Source organism: Rattus rattus, chromosome 5, assembly GCF_011064425.1.
Source record: "Rattus rattus isolate New Zealand chromosome 5, Rrattus_CSIRO_v1, whole genome shotgun sequence".
NCBI classification, from domain to species: Eukaryota; Metazoa; Chordata; class Mammalia; order Rodentia; family Muridae; genus Rattus; species Rattus rattus.
This window is the reverse complement of record NC_046158.1, coordinates 130,547,150-130,574,376: the sequence shown is the minus strand read 5'-3', so window position 1 is coordinate 130,574,376 and position 27,227 is coordinate 130,547,150. Positions and strand designations below refer to the sequence as shown.

General features: G+C 45.5%; 1 protein-coding gene across 2 annotated transcripts in view; it reads left to right on the top strand.

The window, feature by feature from the left end:
* The window catches only part of Abhd12 (abhydrolase domain containing 12, lysophospholipase), a 60,430-nt gene that overhangs the window by 30,352 nt on the left and 2,851 nt on the right, over positions 1-27,227 (top strand). The window contains exons 2-10 of one of the 2 annotated variants that reach the window (XM_032904401.1): positions 7,847-7,971; positions 13,594-13,699; positions 15,772-15,891; positions 18,854-18,884; positions 20,178-20,223; positions 22,614-22,743; positions 23,726-23,763; positions 24,109-24,188; positions 25,069-25,151. In XM_032904401.1, the coding sequence (XP_032760292.1) occupies positions 7,847-7,971; positions 13,594-13,699; positions 15,772-15,891; positions 18,854-18,884; positions 20,178-20,223; positions 22,614-22,743; positions 23,726-23,763; positions 24,109-24,188; positions 25,069-25,151 (759 nt within the window). The remainder of the gene's footprint in view (positions 1-7,846; positions 7,972-13,593; positions 13,700-15,771; positions 15,892-18,853; positions 18,885-20,177; positions 20,224-22,613; positions 22,744-23,725; positions 23,764-24,108; positions 24,189-25,068; positions 25,152-27,227) is intronic. The other variant, XM_032904402.1, reaches the window with a different exon arrangement.

Sequence of the window (27,227 nt, the reverse complement as noted above, 5' to 3'; positions counted from 1 at the left end):
CAGACATGTACCACTGTGCCCAGCTCTGCATGTGATTTTATGAATTGTAACTTAATCACTCTGTATGCTGTATTTGGGTCCAAGTCCTCACATAGAGATGACATTGTTTTTAACATTTACATAGCTCATGTCTTCCTTGTTTGACCCTGGCCTCCCTCTGTACTACTGGGTTGCCATAATGCTGCCTAACTGAAAGATACAAAGGAGTAGGAGTGACCTGATGTGGACAAGGAGACCACATGTGGCCTGAGTGGCACCCCTTGTGCTTTGCCAAGAGTCTTGCCTACTCCTGATAATGCTTGCTCTGTCTGGGATTTTCTCCTGTGTGACCTTGTCCTGCCCTTACTGTGTTTTGACCCACATGAGGAAGGTTGTACGGGTCCTGGTCCAGATGCTTATGCAGAAGCAGAGGAGGGAATTAAACATAGACTGGAGATGACACAGGATAGTGAGCGAGCCTCACAGCACCATTGCACAGCACACCTGCGAAGTGGCCGTCCACTGGACAAGAGGAGCATGTGGCTGCCCATCGTGACATCAGGGAAGTTTTAAAAGGATAATTATACTTCTCTCTGTGGAGAGCCTGCATGATATGTACCCAGCATTTTCATAATACATGAGCTCATCATTCATTTAATCAACTTCCTACGGATCTGGCTTTTCTGGTACTTTTTGCTATTATTAGCAATTTTCTAGTGTTCACTCTGTTCCTTTTTCAGAAAGTGTCTTGTTACTTTGAGTAATTTAAGATTTGGTGAGTCAGAGTATGAATATTTACAATTTTAACACTGTTGTGAAGGTGATAGTGACAAGGTTATAAAGTTTTTACCTGTTTGCATGGAATCTTTAAATGCACCACTTCCCTTTCACCTTCATTAGCTGTTAACACTAAATGACCGTTTATGGATGAAATTGAAATTTTTTTATGTGACACTTTCCTTAGATATATATGCTACATAATATTTATTTCACTTGAATCTTGCAAACTCTTGTAGATTATTACTTTCCTTGAGAAGATATTGCTGGTCCAGGCTGTTAGAAGAGCTGGTAGGCTGGAGGTATATGTAGTTTGGTGGTAGAGTGCTAACCTAGCAACCTATAGCTCCTGGGTTTGGTGCTCAGCACCACCCCCCAAAAATATTGTCTTGCTGGATTCGTTTTTTCTTACCTAATCAGAAGATTTTTTTTTTTTAAGATTTATTTATTTATTATATATAAGTACACTGTAGCTGTCTTCAGACACACCAGAAGAGGGCATCGGATCTCTTTACAGATGGTTGTGAGCCACCATGTGGTTGCTGGGAATTGAACTCAGGACCTCTGGAAGAGCAGTGGTGCTCTTAACTACTGGGCCATCTCTCCAGCCCCCTAATCAGAAGATTCTTGATAGAAACTGTAAACTTCTGCCTTTGTTGAGTTATTAATTTCACAAGCAGTATTTCTTGAGCGCCCAAGTGCTAGTGACAGTGTCAACAATATTATATATATCATGGAAAAGACACATAGAAATTATGTATTTAGCTATTCCCTTACAGACTGTAGAGGGGAAGGAAAGATCAGATTAGACCGGAGTCCCAGGAAGACCGCAGAAGTGTCAGTGAGGCTGATGTTAGGGCTGGAGGCTCCAGGTGTGGAAACAGAGTGTGTGAGGAACTGAAGCATCTGGAGGGTTGGACCAGTGAGTTGTGCTGAGTGGAACATCGGCAAGACACCTACATGGCCTGGCACATGAAGAAGGTTTCTCTGGCCGCACAGTGGAGAATGGCACTAGAGTAAAGCAGGTGTGAGGCGGAGGCTTGCAGCTGGAGTTCTCTCCAGGAGACTAGAGCATTGATCTCCAAGTGGACCATCCTAACATAGTCATTGTGTCTGGGAAGGAACTGTGAGACCTAACTACATTCATATTTAGGAATTAATCCACCTAAACATGCAGGTCATACTTGTGTGTAATCTAGGAAGCATGTATGTAATGAAATTATATGCTTTTTTAAAAAGTTGCTAATTAATACATGTGAACAATGAAAAGTGATTACCAGGGCTGGTAGTTACTTTCTTAACTACTCTAGTACTTTCCCTGATCACTGCAATGAAATACTCTGGAAAAAAGCAGCCCAGGTGACAGAGGGTCTGTTCTGGCTCACAGCTCCAGGTACACGCCATCACAGTGGGGAGTGCAAGGCAGCAGACAGTTAATAGCTGGTTACGTTGCATCCACAGTCAGGAAACAGAGAGTGAGTAATACATGTTGCTGCTCCATTTCTCTGCTCCACTCATACGGTCCTGGGTCCCACACAGGGACTGCTGCCATCTGCACTGAGTTGGTCATACAGGGACTGCTGCCATCTGCACTGAGTTGGTGTATTAGTTTGCTTTTCATTGCTCTGCTGAACACCATACCATAAAGCAGAAGGTTTTGTTTTACTCTGCTTACATTTCCCCATCACAGTCCATCATTGAGGGAAGTCAGGGAAGGAGCCTGGAGGCCAGAACTAAAGCAGGGACCGTGAAGGGATGTTCCTTACTGGCTGGCTCCTTATGGCTTGCTTTACTTGCTTTCTTATATAACCCAGGACTACCTGCTCTGGGCTGCTACCACCCACAGTGTGCTGGACCCTCTCACGTCAATCTCTAATTAAGAAAATGCCCCTATCTGATAAAGGCCTCTTCTCAAGTAAGGTTCACTCTCCCCAAATGACTCGGGTTTGTGACAAAAACTAACTAGCACAGTTGATCTTCCCACCTCAATCAAAGTAATCCCCACAGGCATGCTAGGGGCATGGTTCTACATTCTATCAAGTTGACAGTTGACACTAGCAGAATAGCACAAGCTGGTGATCCCACACTTTGGAGATGGAAGTAGGGGGATCACAGACTCAATGCTAGCCTGGGGTCCACAGCACAACAAAAAGGAGAAAGGTTTTAGGACTAGGAGTGTTGCTCATGGCAAGATACTTGCTTAGCATGTGTGAGACCTTAGATTCTATCCCTAGCAATGTAGTTAACTGACAAATTTTGTGTGGCGCCGAGGGATGGCTAATCTGAGCAAGAAATGTTGCTGGTCTGAATTGAGAGGCAGTAATTGAGGTGACTAAAGGCAAAAGCATTGAAGCAGGTGCCAGAAGACTTGGTGCAGAATGCAAATGTGCAGGGAGGGAAGTACCGAAGAACTGTGAGGCGCTTGGCAAGCAGTGTTCACAAGATGGAAACTGTGGGGCAGAGCAGGTGGTGGAAGAAGAGAGGAGCCTGTAAGGCCGGGTGGAGACCCAAGGAGAAGACAGGTTAAAGAAACACAGTGTAGACGTAGGTTTTGCCAAAGAGTCAAGTCCTCTGAAGCATGTCACTTAGTCCTGCTGTGCTCCAGCTATTTTTGTTGTGATCACTGAGGATCCAGGCCATTGACCCCTCACAGTTCTACACATTCTTCATCTCCCAGATGGACCCTTCTGCTCATGTCTCCTTAGTTAAAGCAACTCACTTGCCGCCTCTGACCTTAAAAGTAAAGGAGTAGAGTATACTCTCCTTCCAAGATCACCCTTCCATGACCTCAAACAGGCACAGCTCTGGCCATTGCCTAGCAAGTCTCCAGGAGACCCACTGATGCACAGGCTATTAGGTATATCAGAAGTAGTCTTGAATTTACCCAGAACCACTTGGCTCAAAGCATGCCCTGGGGATATGTTAGATAGAAAGCACTGAGGCAGAATTCTTGATGGATAGGCAGGTACAGGTGTCCTATTTGGTGATCTCTGCACTCTCTAGCTACTAGTGCCTCTGAAGAGCAGTCGGTGTAGACAGTACCAGAGCAGGAAATGTAAATGCAGCATGATGGGTTTGTCTAAAGGGGCATTGGCAGTGAGGCTTAGGGAAAATCAAATTGTATCTGCCTCTCTGTAGCCTCTGGGTAGGCTCTGAAACTTTTCATTCTCTGCCTTTTTCAGGGAACATACTCTAATGGTCTTGGTTTCTTGGGGTCTATGGCATTGCAGTCTCTCTAAGGTCAGGCAGCTGACAGGCAGAGTCAGTGGACTTGCAGTAACTGAGATAATACATCTAGGAAAGAGGGCCTGGGAAACATATGTGCTGTCCTCTAGAAGCTGATCAGAGAAGCCAAATTCGTGGAGATGGAAGGTCCTGCACTTGGAACCCTTTCAGACCTTGTCCCATGCATTTCTTTACTTTGTTCATCATTTGTATCCATAACACACTTTCTCATGTGGCTGAGGTATAGCTCAGTAGTAGAGTGTGAACCTCAGTCCAGCCTCAGTAACACACACACACACACACACACACACACACACACACCCCCCTTTAGAAATAGTCATCAGTGAATACCCCAGGGTCAGGCTTCCCTGGTTACTCCTATTGATCTCTGCCCCTGCACCTGAGGCCTCAGATTTCACTTCCCTTGGGGCCCTCGAATTCCCTTTAAGTAACTAGATATCAATAAATATCAGTCCTTTCAAACCATCCATCAACCAGACCTGCTGATTGGAGTGGTCACTGTCTAATCAGCTTCTAGAGGTCAGCACATAAGTTTCCCAAAACTTTGGGGATCCTCTGTTTCAACCTCCCTAGTGTTGAGTTGTGAGCCACCATACCCAGACAAGATAATTTTATATACTGAAATTCCTGATAAATTTACAAAAATAAGTATAGCAGTAGTTAACCTGCTCTGTGCTTTCTACGAAAGCAAACACTCCCCTCTGGTATCCTGAAGTTAACATCCTTAAAATCTGTATTTCATCTCTGTTACTCCTTCAACCACTATCTTACAAAGTTACCAAACAGTTCTCCAGGCATTAAGATACAATATGCAAGCAATCCAGTGTCCTTTTTTCTCACCTTCCCTACAAAATAGCATCTTCCAAAACTGTGTTACAAAAATCAAGCCCAGGGCAGGGGTAGCAATGCAATCCCTAGAGTGTTTTAGATACGCCATTTTAAGTGCATTGCTTGTATTCCTGATTGGGAGAGAATGTGTACCGGAGAGTCAGCCAGCCAGCCAGACACACAGATACTATGAAGTCCCATCATCATTTCAGTAAAGATAGATACTGTACCATCATCAACCATTACAGTAAATGCTGCTGTACTTGTAGAATTACCTAAGAGTTCAGTTCTGGAGCCCTATGGAAGATCTAGTCATTGCATTTATGTTTATAGTTCCCTTTTTTGTTTCATGGCCAGTGAGTCTTGTCTGTGCACTAAGTAACTTTAAAAAAAAATGAGAGGCTGGAGAGGTGGCTCCATGGTTAAGAGCACTGACTGTTCTTCCAGAGGTCCTAAGTTCAATTCCTAGCAACTACACAGTGGCTCACAACCATCTGTAGTGAGGTCTGATGCCCTCATCTGGTGTGTCTGAAGACAGCTACTGTGTACTCACAGACATAAAATAAGTCAATTTTAAAAATCTAAAACAAACAAAAAAACCCAAAACCACATTGAATGATTATACAGTTTGTGGGGGAAAAATTGTGACCTTGGACTTGGGTATATGAAGTTTGGAAAGACACGGACCTCTAAGAGGACTCCAGGTCCCATTCAGGGTCACGAAGGAATGGGTCTTGAAGGAAGAGATACATCCCTTAGTGCTGAGGTCCTGAGCCTTGCGGGCTTCATTTCTACCCAGCTGCTGCAGACAGGAACTCCTGTAAACAGCAGCACCGGCAGTGATTAGAGTGGTAGCTAAAGGAATTTCTGATCATTATTCTTGGTTTACGGATGTAATCCTAGCACCCAGGAGGTTGAAGAAAGTACATTAACTTACACATTAATAATCATAAGCTCATTGCATGTTACTCTAAGTAGTGTTAGTTATAAAAATATTTTCTAACATAAGCAGTTTCAGTGAGGACATTCATATTTTCACAGATTTCTTTTTGAAAATTACATTTATTTATTCTTTGAACACATGTGGGAACTCAGAGAACAGCTCGTAGTAGTTCTCTTTTTCTGTATGGTTCAAGAGATCAAATTCAGGTCTGTGGGCCTGGCGGCAACCACCTTTACTTACTGAATCCTATCGTTGGCTCCATGCTTTCACAGCTTTATAGAAAGCCAGACTGCTCAGAAGCCCGGTGGCCTGCTGTCCAGCGCTTTCAAGCTTACCAGTAATACTACAGAGGTGCAGCGTCTAGAAACTGCCATTATACTTAGAGAGGAGAGACAGGGACACGGGTCAGGTCAGCGTTAGGGAAATCAGTGCTCGCACTGGCCCTCTGCAGGGTCTCGGGGACACATGAGCCTGCAGTGCACCTGGGGAACTGCAGTGTCACTTAGCATCTTAGTCAGCGTTTCTCACTCAGTAAGCCTGTCTGGTCTTTCTGTGCCAAATTCTTATTTCCAGGCATTTCCTAAATCACACGTAAGGTGAGTTTTAAACCGTTAAACCGGACGTTGACTGCTGCCATGTACAGCTGACAGCAGGATGAGCCCAAAAGCACTCTGCCAAGTAGTAAGGTGCACAAATAAACTCTGTTTATCTGAAAGTCTAGAGGGCAAAACTGTAGGACGCTGGTGCTGGGCTGAGGTCAGAGGGAGACTGACTGAGGGCTGTGAGGGAATTTTGGAGCAGTGGGAATAATCTTCACTCAGTGTCCCTCCCACAATCTGTTCGCTCATCTTTTAGTGGGAGGCATTCAGTTGTTTGGATCTTAAGCCTCAGGAGAGAGAAAGCATACCCAGACAAAGACTCGCGTGTTCCTGGAGCTTCATTCATAGGATCCCCAAACTAAAACCATCAGTGCCCATCAGGGAGTGAGTGAGTGAACACACAAACCTGATGGTATCTATCTCAGACTAAACATGTGGCAAAATCGTGGAAAACCCACGGCTGCATGCAAACATCATTTCCATGTATTTAAGAGTGATGCTTCCTCCACACAGTGAAACCAATAGCCCGGTTTCCATTGGGATCGGACCAGGACTTCATGCTCTATTACTGAGCCTTGTTTCTTTATATTTTGAAACAGTTTACGTAAGATGGAAATCACCTGCTCTTTATTACATTAATAGAACTTACCAAGGAGAAACTAAAAACAAACAAAAATGTGGCACAGACTGGCTTTGAATTCAGAGCACTAGGTGTGAGTGGTGCTGGTCAAGTCCTCAGTGATAGTCCCTGTTTTAATGCCTCAGTTTTAACTTCTTAATAAATAGAAGTTGATGCATCTTAGACTCCTCCCCCTTTCTCTAATGTAGATGATAGCACCAGGCGACAAGTTTGAAAAGGGTGGAGACACTTTTTAAAGAGCATCAAGAAGACAAATCAGCAGACTCTGGAGAGCTGAGACACCAGCCCTCCTGATAGGGATTCCGTGGGATGCGTCCAAGGGTTGGTCTCATTTTCAGCCTCTGCAGTCTCTGGGACCTGGTTGGGCAGGTTCTGCTGATGCTCTCTCTGGGCGTAAGCACTTCCTGCTTCCCACGAACAGCTAATGCGTAACTTAGCACTGAGCTGGATCAAAGCAGTTTAGCAGCAGCAGTGAGGCTTCGAAACCTAGAGAAGCCACTCTGCCGGGATGAGGTGGAAGCGGGGTTCTGATATCAGGTGGGATGTTTTCTGAGGGTCTTGTGTCTGCTGGTGTCTTACCCAGGGCCAATATAACAGATCAACAGGACTATGTCCTTGCCTTTTAAGAATTAAAATTTCCCTCTAGTGCAGTTGAAAACCTAAAGGACTATGTCAGTTATTTTCACAAATGTGGATGGGAGAGCACTTCTATCAATGGCCGTGTCCTCTATACGGAAAGAGGCCTGTGGCACTTGTTTAGACAGCACAGGTGCTGTTAGTAAGCTGGCAAAATGGCGTGTGCTGCCTTTGACCCATACTGTTTCTGTCTCCTAGACGGAAGAGCCTGTGGTTCCGGCTAAGGAGGATACTGCTCTGTGTTCTGGGGTTCTACATTGCCATTCCATTTCTTGTCAAACTGTGTCCTGGGATACAGGCCAAACTGATATTCTTAAATTTCGGTAAGTCCTCTGTATCAATTTTTCTTAATTTTACTTAGAGTTTATTTTCTTGATGGTGTCTAATTTTAAAGGGCACTTTTATTTTAATTGAGATTGAATTTACATGTAATAAAATGTCCAGATTTTAAGTGTACAGTGTGTAAGGAAATAGAGCCACCACCCCGACTCAGGGATAGAACGAGTCTGTGACCTGGGAGGGACGTGGCAGGGATGGCATTACCATCAGTGTTGCGTATGGGTCCTTAGGTGACTGTACTGTGTTGGAAGTGACTTTGTCTCCTAGCAAAGTAGATAAAGATGTCTAGAGACGTGTTGTCACGTATGTAGTCCAGGTTAATTGGAACATAAAAGAACGCTGTCTTTAAAATAATATCAATAATGAGGCCTTATGGTCTATAAAAAATTATTATTGGTCCTTTTCTTTCTTTCCTTCTTTTAACCTGCTTTTTTTTCCTCATAAAAGAAAAAAAATTGACACATCTTGATTTTTGTGGAATCGTGTACTCTTTACCAAACAGTTTTATGTCCTTGAATAAGATGGACCCTGTGTGGTTCCAAAGCTGTTTGTGGAGTAAGAGGAGGAAAAGGTGAGGAAGCACCGTGTTGGGAGGCAGAAGATGGTTCCTGGTGTGTTTAGTAAAAACAGCCTTTTCAGAAATACCATTTTTATACTCAAGATGAGGCAAAGGAGGATGGGTAGCATGAATGAGGGCCTTGAAAGTGGCCATGGTCAATGTGGGATGGGTTGAGGTGGACTCCTCACCAAATCCTTGGTAAGACTGACTGACAGAGTGGGTCTGTGTTTGTGAGCTTGAGACTCAGAAGGCTGTTGTGATGCTGTGGGACAGCAGGCAAGCTTTGGACAGGTAGAAGGTACTGAGGGCCCAGTCCATGTGAGAGTAGAGCCAAGGATGCAGGGCAGGAGGAAGGCATGTCTCAGGCTTCAGAACTCAGATCAAGGCTCCATAGGGTCTGGTTTTACAAACTTGAGTGTTTAGTCTGTAATAGACTTCGTTATAGAAAGTTGGAAGATACTAACAAGGAATTTCTGTTCTTTAAACTAGTAAGAGAAACAGGAATACATGTGTTGTAAATTAGGAGGTATTTTAATTTTTCAAGTGGAACGTTCTCAAACTTCTAGGAATTTATGATCTCTAAGTTTGGTAACTTGTAAGGAATAAACCTAAGAAGAAACAAAATCATACAAAAACCAAGGCAGTGTTTTTCAGATTTAGTGTCCCCTTAAAGGAAGTTCAGAAAAGAAGCTGGGATCTGCAAGCATGAAGACACAAGGGCTGTAATTTATTGGTAGAACCCTTAGAACTGACCCAGGTAGCCTAGGGCTGTGCTCTCTGCTGCTTGGCACAGAGTCAAGTGCCAGCAAAGATCTGGGTTGGATTTTTTCCCCACTAGATTCTATGGGGTTCTTTAGACACAGTGCACAGTTTTGCAATGCTGGTTTTCTGAAGAGATAGTAACTATGCCACAGGCACAGAACTTTGGGTTCTGTAGTCTAGTCACGTATCTCTAACAGGAGGCTCTGTAATGGGCTGTTCCCTGGGTTTATGCACCCCACCTCCAATACTTTGTGTTACACAGAGGAAGTTGTAAGATGGCTACCTCTCTTCCAGAGGTCCTGAGTTCAATTCCTAGCAACCACATGATGGCTCACCATCTGTAATGGATCCAATGGTCTCTTCTGGTGTCTGAAGATAGCTACAATGTACTCATGTACATAAAATAAATAAATCTAAAGAAAAAAAAAAAAGATGGCTACCTCTTTGGTTTATGCTCCCCTCTAACTTCCACAGTCTACAGCTTGGGAGCAGAGGGCCCTGGTTCAGGTTTGATTTGATTTTGAAGTAGTAGGACTTAAACCCAGGGCCTCACATGCTGCGTGAGCACTGTAGCAGTGAACTACTTCCCTGGGCAGTATTTCTAGAGGATGATAGGATCAAAATCTCTCTCTGGGTTTCTGGGTTTGTTTGTTTGTTTGGTTGGTTGGTTTTAAAATTACTTGAGCTAGGGAGGTGGGTCAGTGGGTGAAGTGCTTGGTGCTCAAGGATAAGGATCTAAATCTGGATCCCAGCATCCACATAAAAAGCTGACTGAGGTGGCAGTGTAACCCTGATGCTAGGTGGTGGAGACAGGCGGAACCTGGGGCTCTCCGACTAACCAGCCTAGCTGAAGTGAGTACGCTCCAGTTCAGTGAGAGATTCTGTAAGGTGGAGTGTGAGCATGGGGATACAGTCATTTTACCCCCCAGCACATGAAAGGCTGAGGCAGGTGGATCTGTAAGTAATTTGGTCTGTATAATGAATTCCAGGCCAATGAGAGAGTGAGACTTTCTCCCCTAACAAAAGTAGAAAAGTGATTAAGAAAGATATTCTGAGAGGCTTGAGCACGCATAGCTTCTCTCTCTCTCTCTCTCTCTCTCTCTCTCTCTCTCTCTCTCTCTCTCTCTCTCATGTGACCACAATGTAACTCACAGTACACATACACACACTCTCATATGTCACCACAGTGTAGCTCACAACACACACACACACACACACACACACACACATGAGATGCTAACATCAGCAGGTCAGTAAGGTGGCTCAGCAGGTAAAAGTTCCCAGGACCCATAGAATTAGGGAACTAACTTTCAAAAGTTGTCCTCTGACCTCCATATACACGCCACTGCATGCATGAATGCCTGTACTCATACACATATGCATGCAATAACACGCTTTTAAAAGGAAGGATGCTTAAGTGTCTTTACCATGACCGTGTGTGATCCTGTGGCTTTCTAATTTCCATTCTTTGAAGGATGTAACTTAGAAAAAGGTTTAAAAATTAACAAAAAAAAAAAAAAAAAAAAAAAGCCTAGATGAAATTTAAAGATAAAGTGAAAATATATGAGCTGGTTTAATTATTCTTAAACAATTTACTCTTGGGAATAAAATTGTAAAGTGGCTTTATAATGTGCATTGTTTACTTAGGGACTAGAAAGAGTTCTGATATATTTACAGATATTCATGTCCTAAGCAAGCACAGTTCATTTGCTGTTTTTAACATACCATCTCAGGCTTCAGGAAATTCAGGAAGACACATATCTGTGTAGGCAGTTGTGGCTCTCTCAGTTAAAGTTTACCACACACACACACACACACACACACACACACACACAGAGTCAGCAATAGAGGCAAACTGGATGCCAGTGAAAGGCTTCTCTGCTGTTGTTCTTTCTCAAGTCCCTTTATTTTTTTCCTCTTGGTAACCTATTTTATCCTCACCTGCAAATGAAGCTACAGCTTTGCAGTTTCAAAGTGTGTGGTAGGATCATAGAGGGAAGCCTGGGATTGACAGCACAGGAAGTAGACTTCTTTCTGGTCAGAGCCTTCGTGTCCCACTGTACCTTAGCTCTCTGATAGGTGGCTGCAGCAAGACAAAGAGGCCTGGCATTTCTGTCTTCCTTTCTATGATGCCACTGCCCTCAGGTCAGGTTCTGTTCAGCCTTCATGCAGACCTACTGGTCCTCTGTGGAGCTGGTCTCCTGACCCTGCAGATCTTCTTGCTACTCTAGTACCAAGCATCTCCAGCCTCTGTTCCACCTTCAGGCCAACCAGTAAAGACCTGCTTCTCCCGTTGTTCAGGGAGTAGCCAGTGCTAGCCCTTTTCTGCTTGTAAGCTGAAGCCCCATTGCATTCAAGCCTTGCTTATATTCTTGCTTGGTCTCATTTCTGTATGGCAGAGGACTCTCAAGTTTCCAGTAACACTGATGTCAGGATAAAATCTGAATGCTTTAGTATGACTGTGTCCAGTTCTCTGACAGGTCTTCAGCCTGGGTGGCTTAAACAAAAATGCTTTCACAGTCCCAGTGGTCGGAGGTCTAAGATCTAAGCGTTGGTGATAGAGTCCATCCTTTCTTCCTCTTCTCTCCCTCCCTTCTGTACTAGGGATGGAACTCCAGGGCCTTGTGTGTAGTGGGCAAGCACTCCACCATCTGCCTCCTGCCTATTTCATCAGCTGGCAGTGGTCTGCAGTCTTTGATATGTCTTGTAGAAACCTCACTCCATCTACTCCCCATCTTCACGTGGTCTCCCCATTTAGAAGTATGCTAATCATGGTGGGGTAGAGGTTACTCTGGTGACCTCATTTCAGATTTGTTACTCTGAAAAGACCTCGTGTTTAAGTGAGGTCATGGTCTTGAGTTCCAGATTTGGGGGAGGACATAATTCAGCATGTAACAGAAACTTAACAGGAGCTTTAAACCTTCAGATGCTTTTTCAGGGAAATGTGGACTAGGAAGATGGCGATTGGAATTGCAGTCTTGGAGAGAATTCCTCTCTTATGAAGGCCTTGGGAGATGCTCGGAGGAGTTTCTATAGAAGGACCTTGCGTGATCATGGTCAGATGGTTCATTTATTCAGCGAGCGTTCATGAGGCCAAGTGCCATCGAGGGAAGCAAGTTAGAGCTAATGTACGGTGTATGAAGTTAGATTGAAACTCACACAACAGCAACAACGAAAAAGCTGTCAGTGGATTCCTTCTAGAGAGCACGGTCACCCAGAAGTCAGGGCCATGCTGCTCTTTGTCCCTCTTCCCCAGGTGAGGATAAATTACAGCTTGGGGTTTACGCTTTTTTTGGTGTGTTCATTAAAATTTTTCATTTTCCCATTACGTTTTTCTTCAAAAGTTGTTTGCCATAGCAATAAAGCACAGTGCTATATAAGGAAAAAAGGAAGTCTTTCTGCGCCCTCGCACTTGGCATGTGTCTTTCTGTGTGTGTTCCCTCTCCCAGTCATACATGGCGTGGTTGCCAGTGTTGATGCCCTCTGCTTGTGTTTGCAGGGACGTTGGGGCGGAGTCCTTCTCAATTACCCTGTCCTGCATGTTTCCCATTCTGATGTTTCCATGATCTCCCGTTGTTTGGCAAACCAACTACATACAGTTTATCCAGTTATGGCCCTGCTGGCAGATGAAGGTTAACTGTAAGACTGCATAGTGCCTGAGTTCTCTGTGGACAAGGTTCTAGATTTCATCCATTTGCTGTCTTTTCTGGGTTAAATGATGGGTCTAAGACTTGAGAACCCCTGTGCCCCCTTTCTGTCCTACACCCCAGTCATCTTATCCATTATCCCTTAACCAGTGCCTCTGCCAACTCCTTGGACCGAGCCTTCAGTTGTGGCTTAGCTAGGCTTCTCTGCGGGGTTTTCTCCCCTCTGTTTCAGCCAATCTTGTGCCAGCTTATCCTGTTAAAGACCTTCCCTTCCCTTGCTGCAGTCTCCCACTTGAATAAACTTCCTGGTTCCAGGCTCCCCCGGGCTATGCCCTTACTGCAATGTTCTCAAGCTGTATTTCAGTCTTTCTTAGCTTTACCCCTTCCCCAAAGTATGCCTCTCATGTGGCAAAATTATGACAGAAAAGCACTTAGTGCTGTTGAGTTTTCACTGTGCTGTGGGATGGGTGCGTATTTGTCAATCCGTGTGTGTGTGTGACAGTGTATGTATTGTAGTGGGGTGTGTGTATGCTTTGTGTGCTCAAGTGTGCGTGTGAATGCATGGGTGAGCAGAAATGTTTCTTTGTGTGCGTCTATCCTCTCCATTAACCTTGACTTCATTTCTTTGTCCCCTACAGTGAGGGTTCCCTATTTCATTGACTTAAAAAAGCCACAGGATCAAGGTTTGAATCACACCTGCAATTACTACCTCCAGCCCGAGGATGATGTCACTATTGGAGTCTGGTGAGTATCTTCAACCAAGGATGCAGGGTAGAGACACTAGCTTCTTTGGCCTCTCCAGGAGGCTACAAGAGCTCAGCTCAGGCACTGTCCTTGACACTGGACTTGGGGTACTGCTGTTTGTTTTTAATATCCATCTATCCTTAAGGCCAGGGGAAGAGCTCAGCTAAATTTGATCTCAGTGGTGCAGGGTGAGATGGCACTAAACTCTCTCCTGAGGTTTTTGAAACAGCAAAGGTTTTGTAACCTTATTGTTTTTAGAGTCTTACTTCCAGAGTTTTTTTTTTTTTTAACAAACAAATCGAACAATCTAGAGACAAAAAGAATATAAGAACACAATGAAAAATAGAGACTTGAACGTGTCTTTTCAGAAACGTGAATGACTACTGCCTGTAGCCCTTCCCAGGAGCCTGTGAGAGGGATGTTTACTTCTTTCCATAAATTCACCCTGGACTTAGCCCTGCAGGCCTCTCCTTAGTTTCCTTGGAATTTATTTTAATGCTTTTGTGTAAGTGGCAATTCCTAAACAACTGGGTCAAACCAGCCAGGCCTGCACAGTGTTTTCTTTTCCTCCCAGAAGCCGCTCTGAATAACTGCCCCTTATCTTAGCTGGGTTTATTTTTCAGTTGCCTTACAGTCTCTTTCTGCAGCCTCAGAAACCCACCGTGTATGTGAGAAGTTTGTAAATGAACCCAGTAAGTAGGCTGCCAGTGTGCATGAGAGGACCTGCAGATGCCTCGGTCGGGAGCTTCTCGTTCTCCGCTGTGGACACTGGGAGTAGAGTCTCTTGGTCATTTTCTGGTTTGATTTAATTAAGCAGTAGCTGGCCTGTGAGTGACTTCAGGACTGTCAAGAATTTGACCTGGAGCTGTATATGTGACTGTATATGGGAGAGAATGATTGGCCCTTAACCAGGAGAAGGTTCTGTCTTGTTCAGGAGAAGTGTCATGGTGGTGCTTCGGCAGAAAACACTGACAGCACCTATGCACATTGTTAGGTACCCAGAGTGTTAAGAGTGATTGCCACGTAAATCTCAAAGTAGTAGACAGCAGCTGCTGCCCTTGCCTGTCTGCATAGACTGTTCCGTGACCTTGGGTCCTGGGAAACAGCAGGCTGCATTCCCAGCTGCTCCTACCACCATGTCTTCAGATTCTCCCACCAGCTTCTGCAGAGGCCTGAGTGCAACCCAAGGACCATTCTTGGCTGTCAGCTCAGTGTCAGCTGCCCTCTACCAGCAGGTTGGAGGTGTGCACACTGGGCCTCTGCCAAGAGTTCCAAATAGAATAGTCTGGCTTCCAGAAGAATGTCAGCTCCAACCATCGAAAGGTCTACCCTCTTAGCTCCACCACCCATCAATGCTATAAACCGCCTAGGATGGCTGAGAACTCCTCGAAACTAGCCATCTTCTGCCACAGCCTCTCAGGCGTCTGGAACTATAACTTGTGATTGTATGGGAGTGATCATTACAGTGGCTAGAAACACACAGATGTGATCCTCATGAATGGACAAGATAAATGCATTAGAATGAGAAAACAAGGACTTGGCTACTTGACTTTTAAAACATTTATGCCATTAACATCTAGAATGAATTTGGCTAAGATTTTTGGAGGAAAAGTAGACCTCAATTAATACCCTCCCTAGTAGTTAACAGTGTTTAGTTTGGCCTTTGTATATCTCTGAAGGAGAGTTTGGCCAATTAGCATAGCAATATCCAAGAGCCTGGACCAGCCTGCCTGATGGTAAACTTAACCATGTATTTGTGGCTCTAGAGTACAGGAAAGTTCTATCAGCTGATACAGGACAGATTTCTCTCACACTTGAATAAAGGCTCCCAGCACAAGCTACTTGACCAGCAAGAGGCCCTTTGCTCTCTCTAAGGCGGTCAGCAGCTGACCTTGCAGTTTACAGTTTCAGTTACTTCTTTTAGGGGTGAGAAAATGTGCCATCCACCCTTCTGCCCACTTGTATGTAGATAGGAGTTCTGCTGCTTTCTGTCTCACAGCCTTAATGTAGGTGCCACTGCGTGCAGGAGGGGCATCTGACTTTGCTACTCCTGTCTCTGCTTTTGTCTCCAGGCACACCATTCCCTCTGTCTGGTGGAAGAATGCCCAAGGGAAGGACCAGATGTGGTATGAGGATGCTCTGGCTTCTAACCACCCCATCATCCTGTACCTGCATGGGAATGCAGGCACCAGGTGAGCCCACACAAGTGCAGTGACCTCAGCACCTGGCTTCTTCCTAGGCTGAAAATGGATTCGTTTAGACTGTGTGAAGCAGGCCTTGTGGTCTTTGTAGTCAGGTTTTCTGACCTTCTGTAGAACAAAGGAAAGGTACAGTTTTTCTGGACTGGGAGAGTTTGGAGGCAGACCTGTGTGCTAAGAACCTGTGGCTCTCATCTGCCCAGAGCTCCCTAGGAGGTAGTGCTGGGCAGCAAGCGCCTTTGGAAGCTGCACCCTGAATCAGGTGGAAGGGGACGCGTTTCTGTCAGAGAGACTGACCTCCTCTAGTCGTAGGGTGTTTCTTTCCGCTTTGGGTCAAAGGGCACTGTGTCTACTAAAGTGTAGTTTAGGAAACAGGGCTTCTCTTAAGGAAGTGGTAGTCACTCAAGGGGTGGCCTCAGTACACCCTTGAGGAAAATACTGACTTCCCTCGACTTTTCTGTGTTTGTCATCTCTGACAAGTCTGTGAGATAGCCCGGAAATATAGACTAGGGTAGCCATACGAAAAGGCAAGCACTCCTCCTCCTCCTCCTCCTCCTCCTCCTCCTCCTCCTCCTCCTCCTCCTCCTCCTCCCTCCTCCTCCTTCTCTTCCTCCCTCCTCCTCCTCCTTCTCTTCCTCCCTCTTCCTCCTTCCTCCTCTTCCTGTCTCCTCTCTCCTCTCTTCCTCCTCCTCTCTTCTCCTCTTCCTCTTCTGCCTCCCCTTCCTCTCCCTCTTTCTCCTTTTCTTCTTCCTCTTCTTCCTCATTCTTCTCCTCTTCTTTCTCTTCCTTCTTTTTTCTTCTTCACACTTCTAAGAAAAGAAGCAGAGAGTATTGAAAAGTGGCCAGAGAGAAGTTGAAGGCTGAGCTTGTATGAACATGTCTGTCCTAGGCTGTCCATGTATGTGATCCGTCTGCTGGCGGTCTTGACATATCAACCCAGTAATATTAGTGTGTCCTAGTGGGCTGTAGAAAAAGTACACACTTTGTCCATTTGAGCCAAATGCTTCTCATGAGTCGGTTTGAGGCCTTGGACTTTCAGGCTGGCTTAAGCTAGAGCTGCTCTCCTGCCTGAAAAGCCCACATTATTTTTATACCACAGCATGTTGTTCAGAAGGGGCAGAAGAGGTGCATTTTTTTAAGAAGAGCATTGTTTGAAAATAGCAGGGTCCCTTTTTCTATGCGTTTTGGAGTTGCCTGTGAGAGAGCCTGAAGGAGCTAGAAGGGAGGCAGCCCTTCACCAGCAGGGCAGTGTGAGGGTAGCTTCAGGGTAGATCTTTTATAGGTAGAAAGAGCAAGAAGAACAATGTATGGGTCTTTCTAGAGGGCAAGGCAGTCCTGGGTAAATATCTGCTATGGAGCCATGCAGAGGGCATTGTACAAAGAACCCAGAAGCACTGCCCACGAGACTGGTCTCTGTGCCAAGAGCAGAATGTTTGGCTACTGCTCTGTTAGTCTGCAGTCTGTTTTGTTGAGGACAAGCTGCAGTAGGTTTCTCTTCTGCTTTTTAAAGACCAAGTAGCTATAAACAGCTCTTGTAGCATCTTTTCATAAATGAGAAAATTGTAGTTAGCTGTGGCACATGTTTGTGATAGTAATGTGTTAAATAGAAAGGACAAAGCTTTCCTGTAGCTTTATGTCTGAAAGGAAAATGGTGACATTCAGGGCTTCGCTGTGCCCTCCAACTCCCAGAGACTGCCTATAGTGCCTGCATTCTGTCTAGTCCTGTCTGCACCCCATTTCTTAACTGCTGCGACTCTCCTGCTGAGATGCTTCTCTGGCTATCCCTCCCCTCTCCCTCCCCAAGCACAGCTCCATCAGTCTCAATAATCATAGCATTGAAGTCTCTTGAAGGTGTAGCTTTCTGAGCTCTCAGTCCCACTTTCTGTCTTCAGTCAACGGAGGGAGTTTGGGGGCTTAAGGAAAGGTATCTTCCAAAGATAACTAAAAGCATCTGGCATGGTTTCTTCTGGTCTTGAACACATTTCTTTGCATTTTTGTGGTGCAATGTATAGGTTTTACTCCTTGAACTCATTTGTGTGTCCTTGCAATGGCATTCCCACTCACCATATACCTGATATGGCCTCAGTGCTCCTTATAAAAGAAGGAAAATATGTTTGAAGGATGCAGAACGGATTAATAAATGCTTGGTTAAGACCCTGTCTGCTGTGTAGCTAGCCATTCTCACACACTATCAGTTAACAAAGGCCTCCTGATGAAGGGCCAGCAGGTAGGTCCAGGATTTACTATGTCTGGGTATATTCCACATATGTGTATGAAGGGACATCAGTGTAGCCTGATGAAGCAGCATGGGAAAAGGAGCTCTCATGACCAGGGGGTCCAGATAGGAAATAAGGGGCAAAATAGGAAGGTGCCTGGACAAGCTCCTTGAACAGGCTTCATGCACACAAGTGGCTCTGGCTGGAGGATGCTGGGAAGGACTGAGTAGCATGGGCAGGCAGGGTGGGACTGTGCTGTGTTTCCATGTGTCTCTTGAATCTGGAGCTGTTAAGTATTTGTTCCATTTGAAAAATTATAGTATATATGATGATTAAGAAATATCCCTAAGGTGTTGAAAACATATTTGATGTCACTTAGGGAGATCCAAAGAGTCATAGACTTCTCTTTGAAATGGGCTATGAGATCCCCAATTTAAGTTTTTTTAAAATATGTATCTGTGCCTATATGAGTGTTATGAGTGTGTATGTGCACTGTGTGTATGCAGGTCCCACAAATGTCAGAGGGCATCAGACCCTTTGGAACTGTAGTTACAAACAGGTGTAAACTGACTAATGTAGGCATTGGGAACTCAGCCAGATCCTCTGAAACAGCAGTAAGCTTTCTAACTACTGAGCCACCCTCCAGCTCTGCGGTCTGAGACTCGTGAGCGTCATCCTGTGCCCCACTTTGAGCAGGGGCATTAACACTGCTTACTGTTTCTCTCCTTTTTATGCTGCAGAGGAGGTGACCACCGTGTGGAGCTGTACAAGGTGAGTGCCGATGGCCCAAAGGAGCAGTGCTGTTCACTGCAGGATGCTGGAATAGACCCTTCTATTGAATTCACTTGAATTAGCCACTCTGAAAAGTCACCATTCGTGAACATGCTGGAAGGTCATGTCCGATAGTTTTTCCATGGTTCTTCCATTGTGTTGCTTCTGGGGTGAGCTCCAGAACCAATGTATACACTTTGGGGATTCTTTCTCAGGTATTTGCTAATGACATGAAAGGCGTTTGACATTGTTTTCTGTAGTAGAAACAACTCTCCTTGTCCAAGTCCACTAGGCTTTGGGTGCTGGCTAGGAGAGAGCAGAGCCGGATTTACCAGGCTGTTCCCTGGGAAAACACCATGTCTTCCTGAAGGGGGAGTGCTGAGTGGCTCTAGGTGACAGTGGTGGCATGGAAGTTTCTGTCATTGTTCTAGGCATACCCAAGCCAGTATATTGTACATTGCACATGGTTGGGTTTTGGGTTTTGGTAGTTTTTGGTTTTGGTTTGGTTTGGATTTTCAAGGTAAGGTTTCTCTGTGTACCTCTGACTGCCCTGGAACTTAGTCTACAGACCAAGCTTGCCTCAAATTCAGAGATCCTCCTGCCTCTGCCTCCTGAGTGCTGGGATTAAAGGTTGTGTGCCACTATCGCCTGGAGTTATGATCTTAATGTGAATGGGCAAGAACAGCTAGTAAATCTATAGGGATTTTTAAAAAAAGGTTTATTTCTTTATTATGTATAAGTACACTGTAGCTGTCTTCAGACACACCAGAAGAGGACATCATCCCACTACAGATGGTTGTGAGCCACTATGTGGTTGCTGGGAATTGAACTCAGGACCTCTGGAAGAGCAGTCGGTGCTCTTAACCACTGAGCCATCTCTCCAGCCCAGGATTTCATTTTATTTTTTAATTTAGAAAAATTCAACAAAATCAGAGAAATACTAGGTTGCAGTAAGGTTCCTAAAATGAAGTCTCTGAGGTCAACCAACATCCTGTCTACTTCAAGCCAGTAGACCGTGCCTGAGCGCTGTCTGCTGCCCTGTGTTATAAAGCATCATCCTAAGAGGTATAGAAGCCGGCCACTTGGCCATCGAAGCAACAGCAGAAGAGGCATCCTTCCCACGTTGCTTAGCTAGAAGAAGTTAGAGCATTCTCTAACAGCAGGTCCAGGCAAGAGCTGCATGTCAGCAGTCTGTTGAGTTCCCACTGTATGCATGACTCAGGGCAGAACTCTGCATGACTTTTGCAGGAAGCAGGCTGTTCAGTCCAATAATGGATGTCTTTCACTTCGCAGGTGCTGAGTTCCCTTGGTTACCACGTGGTCACCTTCGACTACAGAGGTGAGTTAGTTTCCTTTTAAGAATGTATCATGCCCTCATTTCTGATTATACTTGGTGGGCAGACTTGTGTGAGAGCTTGGAAGTGAGGCAAGCAACTTGTTTGTGCAATTCTGGACGTGCACAGACTGTGCTGTTAGTGAGAGGAAGGATAGTAGACATTTTGTTGTAGCATCTGGGTGCTGACTTTACTGCCAGTGCCCGGATAGCAACATTTAAATGCAAAGAGTACTGTTTTCTCATAACTGGACTCAGGTTTTCCTGCAGCAGACGTAAGACACTACTAGCTCAGTAGCAGAGCTAATCTTGGTAAAACGATGAAAACTGAAAAAAGATCCATTAAGAGCAGACAGATTCCTCTGTCTTCTTGGATAACCTTGCTGCTTTCTTTTTGTTCTTGGTCGGGGTTGCCAGTGGGAAGACTGAGAATCCAATTTGATATATGCTGTGAGCATTCTGATTGATGAGCAGCAGGAATACTTTTTTAACAGTGAAAACTGTTTTAAAGGAATATTCTTCCATAGACTCCCCAGTGGAGAGCCCGAGGGACAAAGGCTGCTCAGCCAGCTTGCTTGACTCCTCTGGGGAGTGTAGTGATTCAGATGTCCTTGGACTAAGGGATGGAAGCCACTGTTACCTACAAGTGGGATTTATATTTCCTTTTGTTGATGTGACAGATTACCACAAACAGCATATATTAAAACAAAGCAAAATTATTTTCTTGGCGTTATGAAAATCAGAAGTCTAAAATCTGTAACCCCTGGATAGAATTAAAGTGTCTGTGGGCTTTGCTCTTCCGTGACTTCTGGAGCGGCCCCACCACTTGTCTGTCCTAGCGGCAGAGGGACCTGGCGTTTGTCTCTCCTAGCGGCAGAGGGACCCGGCGTTTGACCTCTCTTTTTTCTTTCCTCTTCTGCATGTATGTCTGTGTGCCAGAAGGGGGCCTCAGATCCCAGTATAGGTTGTTGTAAGCACCACGGGGTTGCTGAGATTGAACTCAGGATCTCTGGAAAAGGAGCCAGTGCTCTTAACCACTGAGCCATCTCTCCAGCCCTGACCTCTCTCTTTCTCTTATCAAAGTGTTTATGAATACTGGGCTTTACCCAGATCACCTGGAATCAGGGTGACTCATTAGTGGCCTTCTTTCTGCAGTTTAACTCCCCTGGCCTAAGGATCACATGTTTACCAGTTCTGTGATTAAGACGTCAGCTTCTCCAGGAGCCCCTGTTCTGCTGAACACAGGTGATGACTTTCACTGAAGAAAGTTTCATCAGGATCAATGTTTTGAGCCAGGCGGTGATGGCACTCCCAACACTAGGGAGGTAGAGACAGTTGGATCTCTGAGTTCAAGGCCAACCCTCTCTACAGAGGGAGTTCCAGGACAGCTAGGACTGCACAGAGAAACCCTGTCTCAAAAACCAAACAACAACAAAACAAAGCCAACAGAAGGATGGGCTACGCGAAGAGCTGGAAAGCCCGGCTTCTTTTCTTGCTTTCTGCCTTCTTCATCCTGAAAAGGCTTTTAGAAACCTTCTTCTTCATGTGTGTTGAGACTCTAGGGTGATGAAAAGAAGGCCTCCTCCCTTCTGTGTTCTCTTCTGTCGTCTATCAAGAAGCTATCCCCTGCATTTTCTTTTAGGCCTGTCTGTGTGGTGTGGAACAATCCCGTCTGTCTCTGGCTATACTCCTATTTTCTATTCCTCTATCTCTTCCTTCATGTTCCCAGCTCTCTGTCTCTACAGGATATCCAAGCCTTTGGCTAAGTCACTCCTCAGCTCTTCTTTCCTGGGTTTGGAGGCTGGTATCACAATTATGGGGTTTGCTCGCACAGCAGAATTTTAGTTCTGAGACTTGTGGTGTATACCAGTCATGTGATGATGACTCAGTGCTAAGCCACTAAAAAGGCAATTTGTACTTGATCTTTGCTGGAGATTAGGAGAGTCTCCTGACCTCCCTTCCTCCCTGCAGCTTCATGACTTCCTTCTCTTTGACCTGTTGGCCCTGGGCAGACTGGACTCATCTTGTCAGCAAGACAAGATGGCCTGGTCCTCATGAGCCTCTGTCTGGCCTGTCAAAAAGCAGAGGAAAAGCTAGCTTGGAGGATGCTTGCACCTGTGGGCAGGCGTTAGCAGGACATGGGTGTGAGGTTCTGGTGTGTGTTTTGCTGACTCTGTTCTGTTAGTTACCAATATGGTATGCATGTAGATTGACAGGACCGTCTGGTTTGTCAGCCAGCAAAAGTAGGGAGCGTTCACGTCTGTGCCTTCCTGCCTGTCTACTCTAGAGCTGGAGTAGAAATGAGGGCACACACATAGGTTTGCTGTTGCTTATGGGAAGCTGTGAATGGAACTGCTTTAGTTTCACAAGCTGCCTTTGACATTTCTCTCTCTCAGGTTGGGGTGACTCAGTAGGAACACCATCGGAGCGAGGCATGACATATGATGCACTCCATGTTTTTGACTGGATCAAAGCAAGAAGTGGTGATAATCCTGTGTATATCTGGGGCCATTCGCTGGGCACTGGGTAAGAGCTCTCAATGGTGATATGGTGAAAGCAGGCCTAATGTGTGACCTCTGAAGCAGCCCAATGCCTCTGAGCCTGTAGCATCATTCGATTCTGCAGTCCTAGGTTCCTGCCCCTGTGTAGGGGTAAGGGAGTAAAGCACCATGAAGGACTAAGGAGAGATTGGACTTCCTTAACTATCCTTAGTTCAGAAGAGCCGTAGAACCAATATGGGCAGTGGAGATGGCAGCCAGTCCACGGGGGAGCTCTTGTCCCAAAGGATGTTCAGAGTGCAGACAGAATACCTAGACTGTGCCAGTTGTGACTTAGGGTGTGTTTACCAACCTGAGTCTAAGAACGCTAGGTAGAGATGTTTGGGACCAGCTTGCCACTTTGGCATGTTCAGCTTAGCAGGGAAGATCAAGAAGAGAGCTCTATGGGCAACCTGGATTCTGCAGAGCGAAATCCTAAAAAGAGCCTTAGTCCCTATATTCTGATACCTTCCTCTGCAGGCAATACCGGCTCAGCCCTTTCTTAGCCCCTTCTCCCTTTTCCCTTACGTGGGTATCATCCTGAGCCCTTCATGGGAGGAGGGAAGGTACCCCAGTGGAAGCATGAGTCTCTTTGGCTGGCTGTGTGACATCTGCCAGGTGTTATTCTGAGACAGCAGGAGGTCCCTGGCCCTGGTGGGTGACAAGTGCTACTGTCCTCCTGTCTTCCAGCAGTAACTGTACCAACCAGCCAGTGTACCAGCTGAAGGGGGGGGCAGGGCAACCTGGAGGAGACTGTTCCTGGAGAGAGATCGCATGCCTGAGGACAGGAGGGTGACTGTTGTCACCTTTTAAGAAAGGTCAACTAATGGTTTACCTTGTTCCTCCCGCTCACTCTGAAGCTCACTCAGTTAGCTTCTCAGGTCAGATTCTCTGAGCATTTTCCAGGACCAGCACAGCCTCACTTAAAAACATTTTCATCAGAATTCAGCTCAACTGTTTTTTCTTTCCAGAGTGGCAACAAATCTGGTCCGGCGCCTTTGTGAGCGAGGTGAGGGGGCCAGGCACCGTGTGGCTGGTGCCTTGTTGTACATGTTAGTGACCTAGTCCCTGCTAGTCATTCCTGGCAAGCAAGTTCTAATCGGCAGGCAGCACAGTGATAGCATGAGCTGACCATCAAGGGTGGGGCCCCAGGTGTGCTCAGAGTTTACCCCAACGTGCCCTCCCTGTAGGATCCTTAAAAGTCATCTGGAGCCCCTTGGGGGCTGAGGGGTGGGTGGTGGGAGGCTCCTACAAAAGTGGGTGCCTGGGCTCGCTGTCCTGTCTACACACCCCAGCCACCTAGCCTCATTGACTCTGTTATTTCTTACCCACTGTCAACCCTTTGTCTATCTAGAGACGCCACCAGATGCCCTTATATTGGAGTCTCCGTTCACAAATATTCGTGAAGAAGCAAAGAGTCATCCATTTTCAGTGGCAAGTATATGATTTTATGAAAAATGTATTTTCACTATGAAAATAACTATTATGAAAATAAAAGCAAGTAGATAATGAAACTAGTCACCATAAAAGGAACCATTTAACATTTACTGAAGACTCCTAGTTTTAGGCACTGGCCTGCCCACAGAGCTGCTACAGAAGCGGGCACTGGTATTACAGGAGGCTTCCCCTATGGCCAGATTGCACACCCACCCACTCCTATTTGGCTTCACTGCACACCTGATCCACATCATCACTACTTCCACAGTGGTGTGGAAGGCTGCAGACTAGCTCCCTCTTTGGGATAGAGCCTCACTCTTGAGTACTAGAGGATTATTGGAACTCAGGCTCAGTGTACTGCAGAGTGGGGCTTCTCAGGATTGTCTCAGAGTAAAGCCCAGGAAACCTTGCTAAGGACTCTAGGGCCAGTCCTTGCCCACCTCTTCCTCATCAGAGGGATCCAGCCTTTTCCTTGCCCTGCCCTCCTGCTTTCCCACTTCAGCTCCGGACCAGTTGTGACCTGGAGTTATCTGTGTTGGCATGAGATCTCATGCACCCCTTTACTTTCTCATGTCGTTGGTACTGCTGTGCCCTGACATTTTGTGAGGAAACTAGCCTTTGATTCCTATTTCCTTGGCGGGTATCTGTCTGTCTGTGGAGAGTCTGGTTTCCGGTTGCATGTGAGGTGTGGAAGCCCCATGTGTGGCTCCATATGGGGCTGGCAGATGAGTCTTCTGTCCCCAGTCACAAAGCCAGGACAAAGCGGGAAATGGAAACTGCACATCTTCCTAAGTCCTTGACCGGAAACTGCCATAACTCTTGGCCTTTTCCTTCTGCTCAGCTTAGCCCTTCTGAAAATGCTTTCTGTCTTGTTCAGATATACAGATACTTCCCTGGCTTTGACTGGTTCTTCCTCGACCCCATTACAAGCAGTGGAATTAAATTTGCAAATGACGAAAAGTGAGTATTGTGATAGAGTGAATAGAAAGACACAGGACACCCCCACCCTCCCAATTACTCAGCGAAGTGTTATCCTGACAGAGTGGTTGGTCTCTGAGTCGGTGTCTTTTGAAAGGGAAAGTCAGGTTGAGGTTAGAAATAAGAAAGGGACTGGAGAGATGGCTCAGTGGTTAAGAGCACTGACTGCTCTTCCAGAGGTCCTGAGTTCAAATCCCAGCAACCACATGGTGGCTCCTAACCATCTATAATGGCATCTGATGCCCTCTTCTGGTGTGTCTGAAGACAGCTACAGTGTATAGTATACATAAGATAAATAATTCTTTAAAAAAAAAAAAAGGAAGAAAAAACATTTAGATGGCAGGGCAGGATCTGTCTATGCCACAGTTTGCATATGGAGTCGGCATTTCAGGTTTCAGGTTTCTCCTTTCACCTTGTCAGGCAGGTTCACTCTTGCTATTTCTGCCATGCTGCATATTTTAGGCTAGCTGACCCACAGTTTCTGGGCCATCCTCCTGCCTCTGTTTCCTGTCTTAGTACAGGGGTGCTGGGATTAGGGCTGTCTGCTTCAGAGGTTCTAGGCATCACATTAGGTTGTCAGGATTGCTCAGCGAGTGTATAGATAATGAAAACAGTCATTATGAAAGGAACACTCTTCTTCTGGCATAGAAGTAAAGAATTGTAAAAGATTAATAGCATAGTTTTACCCATATAATTATTTTTCCAGTCTAGAAACCAGGGCCTCTGAATAAACATTAAAGCAGTATTTAAATTTAATGACCACATTAACAGATGTGAAAAACATAAGCAGTTTTCCTTCAAGTATGTATTTTGATTCTAAAAATAAAAATGCACCAGATTAAAATTTAAGTAACCACTACAAACAAAACCCCTTGCTTAAGTATTCCCACTGTAGATCTTAAAGAAAAGCTATCTGAGTAAAGCAAACTTGCTTTTTAAAAAATGAGTATTGGCCCCAGGAGGCTGCCTTTGGCTCCAGCTCTCTCACAGAGATAGGTGGTGTGTGTGCAGCTCTGGGACCGTACACCAGTGGAGCCTGCATTAACCTGCATAGCAGCCTCGTGTGTAAGTGGACCTTCCTAAGCTCACATGGACAGCTTCTGTCCCAAGGATTTGCCACTTTCTCCAAGAGGCGGCTCGGGCTGAAGGAACCAGCTTATCAGATGCTCCACCAATGGATGCTCGTCTTTTAGGCATGCAGACCTGATTTTAAGCTCCAGAACTAATGTAAAAAAAAGCCAGGCAAGGTGACAGTGCTGGTAATTCCAGTGCTAGGAAGGCAGAGACAGGCTTCTGATTGCCTGAGGTCAGTAAGAGATCCACTTTCAAAGCAGAAGGTAGGCAGCCACCTTCGATAACGTCCAAGATTGACCTCTGGCCTTTACCTACACATGCATATATGTGTGTGGGTATATATGCGAGCACTGCACCACCATGAGTGCTGTGTGTGCTCACTGCCCACTAGTAGGAGGCTATGCTTTGGGTCGCATGCTCTCTCGAGGCCAGGTCCTGCTTCATGTGCTGGGATGGCACTGTGCTACCTCCAGGGAAGTGCACAGCTCTAGAGGTCAAGATTGCCCTGTCCAGTCCTGTCAGCTGCTCTGTCTACTTTGTGGCTTGCTGAAGAACTCAGGCTCTACTGGACCTATTGTGCCATTTGCCATTCAGGACTCAAAGCTAGAGTGACATAAATGTCAATTACACAAGATTCAGTAGGACACTGATTCTTTTAACCAACAGATTCATAGCAATGTCCATTTGCAGTAAGATTCTTGGAGCATTTAAATACTCTTACGTGTAAAGACTGTTGTTGTTTTTACTATTAATGTATCTACTGGCAAAGTTAATGGTTTTCAATTTTCATAAAATACACAGGGGTCAGATGTTGGGGAGTGAAATGACCCCTAGATTGACATCTGTCACCTGAAATACATAGTTATTTCAAACAAAACAAAACAGGACCTAAGAAGTTATTTCTTAGTTCTGTAGTGAAGAGAAACCTAGCTGCATTCAGGCTGTTAAGTACCAAGGAAGAACACACCATAATCCCAGATCTCT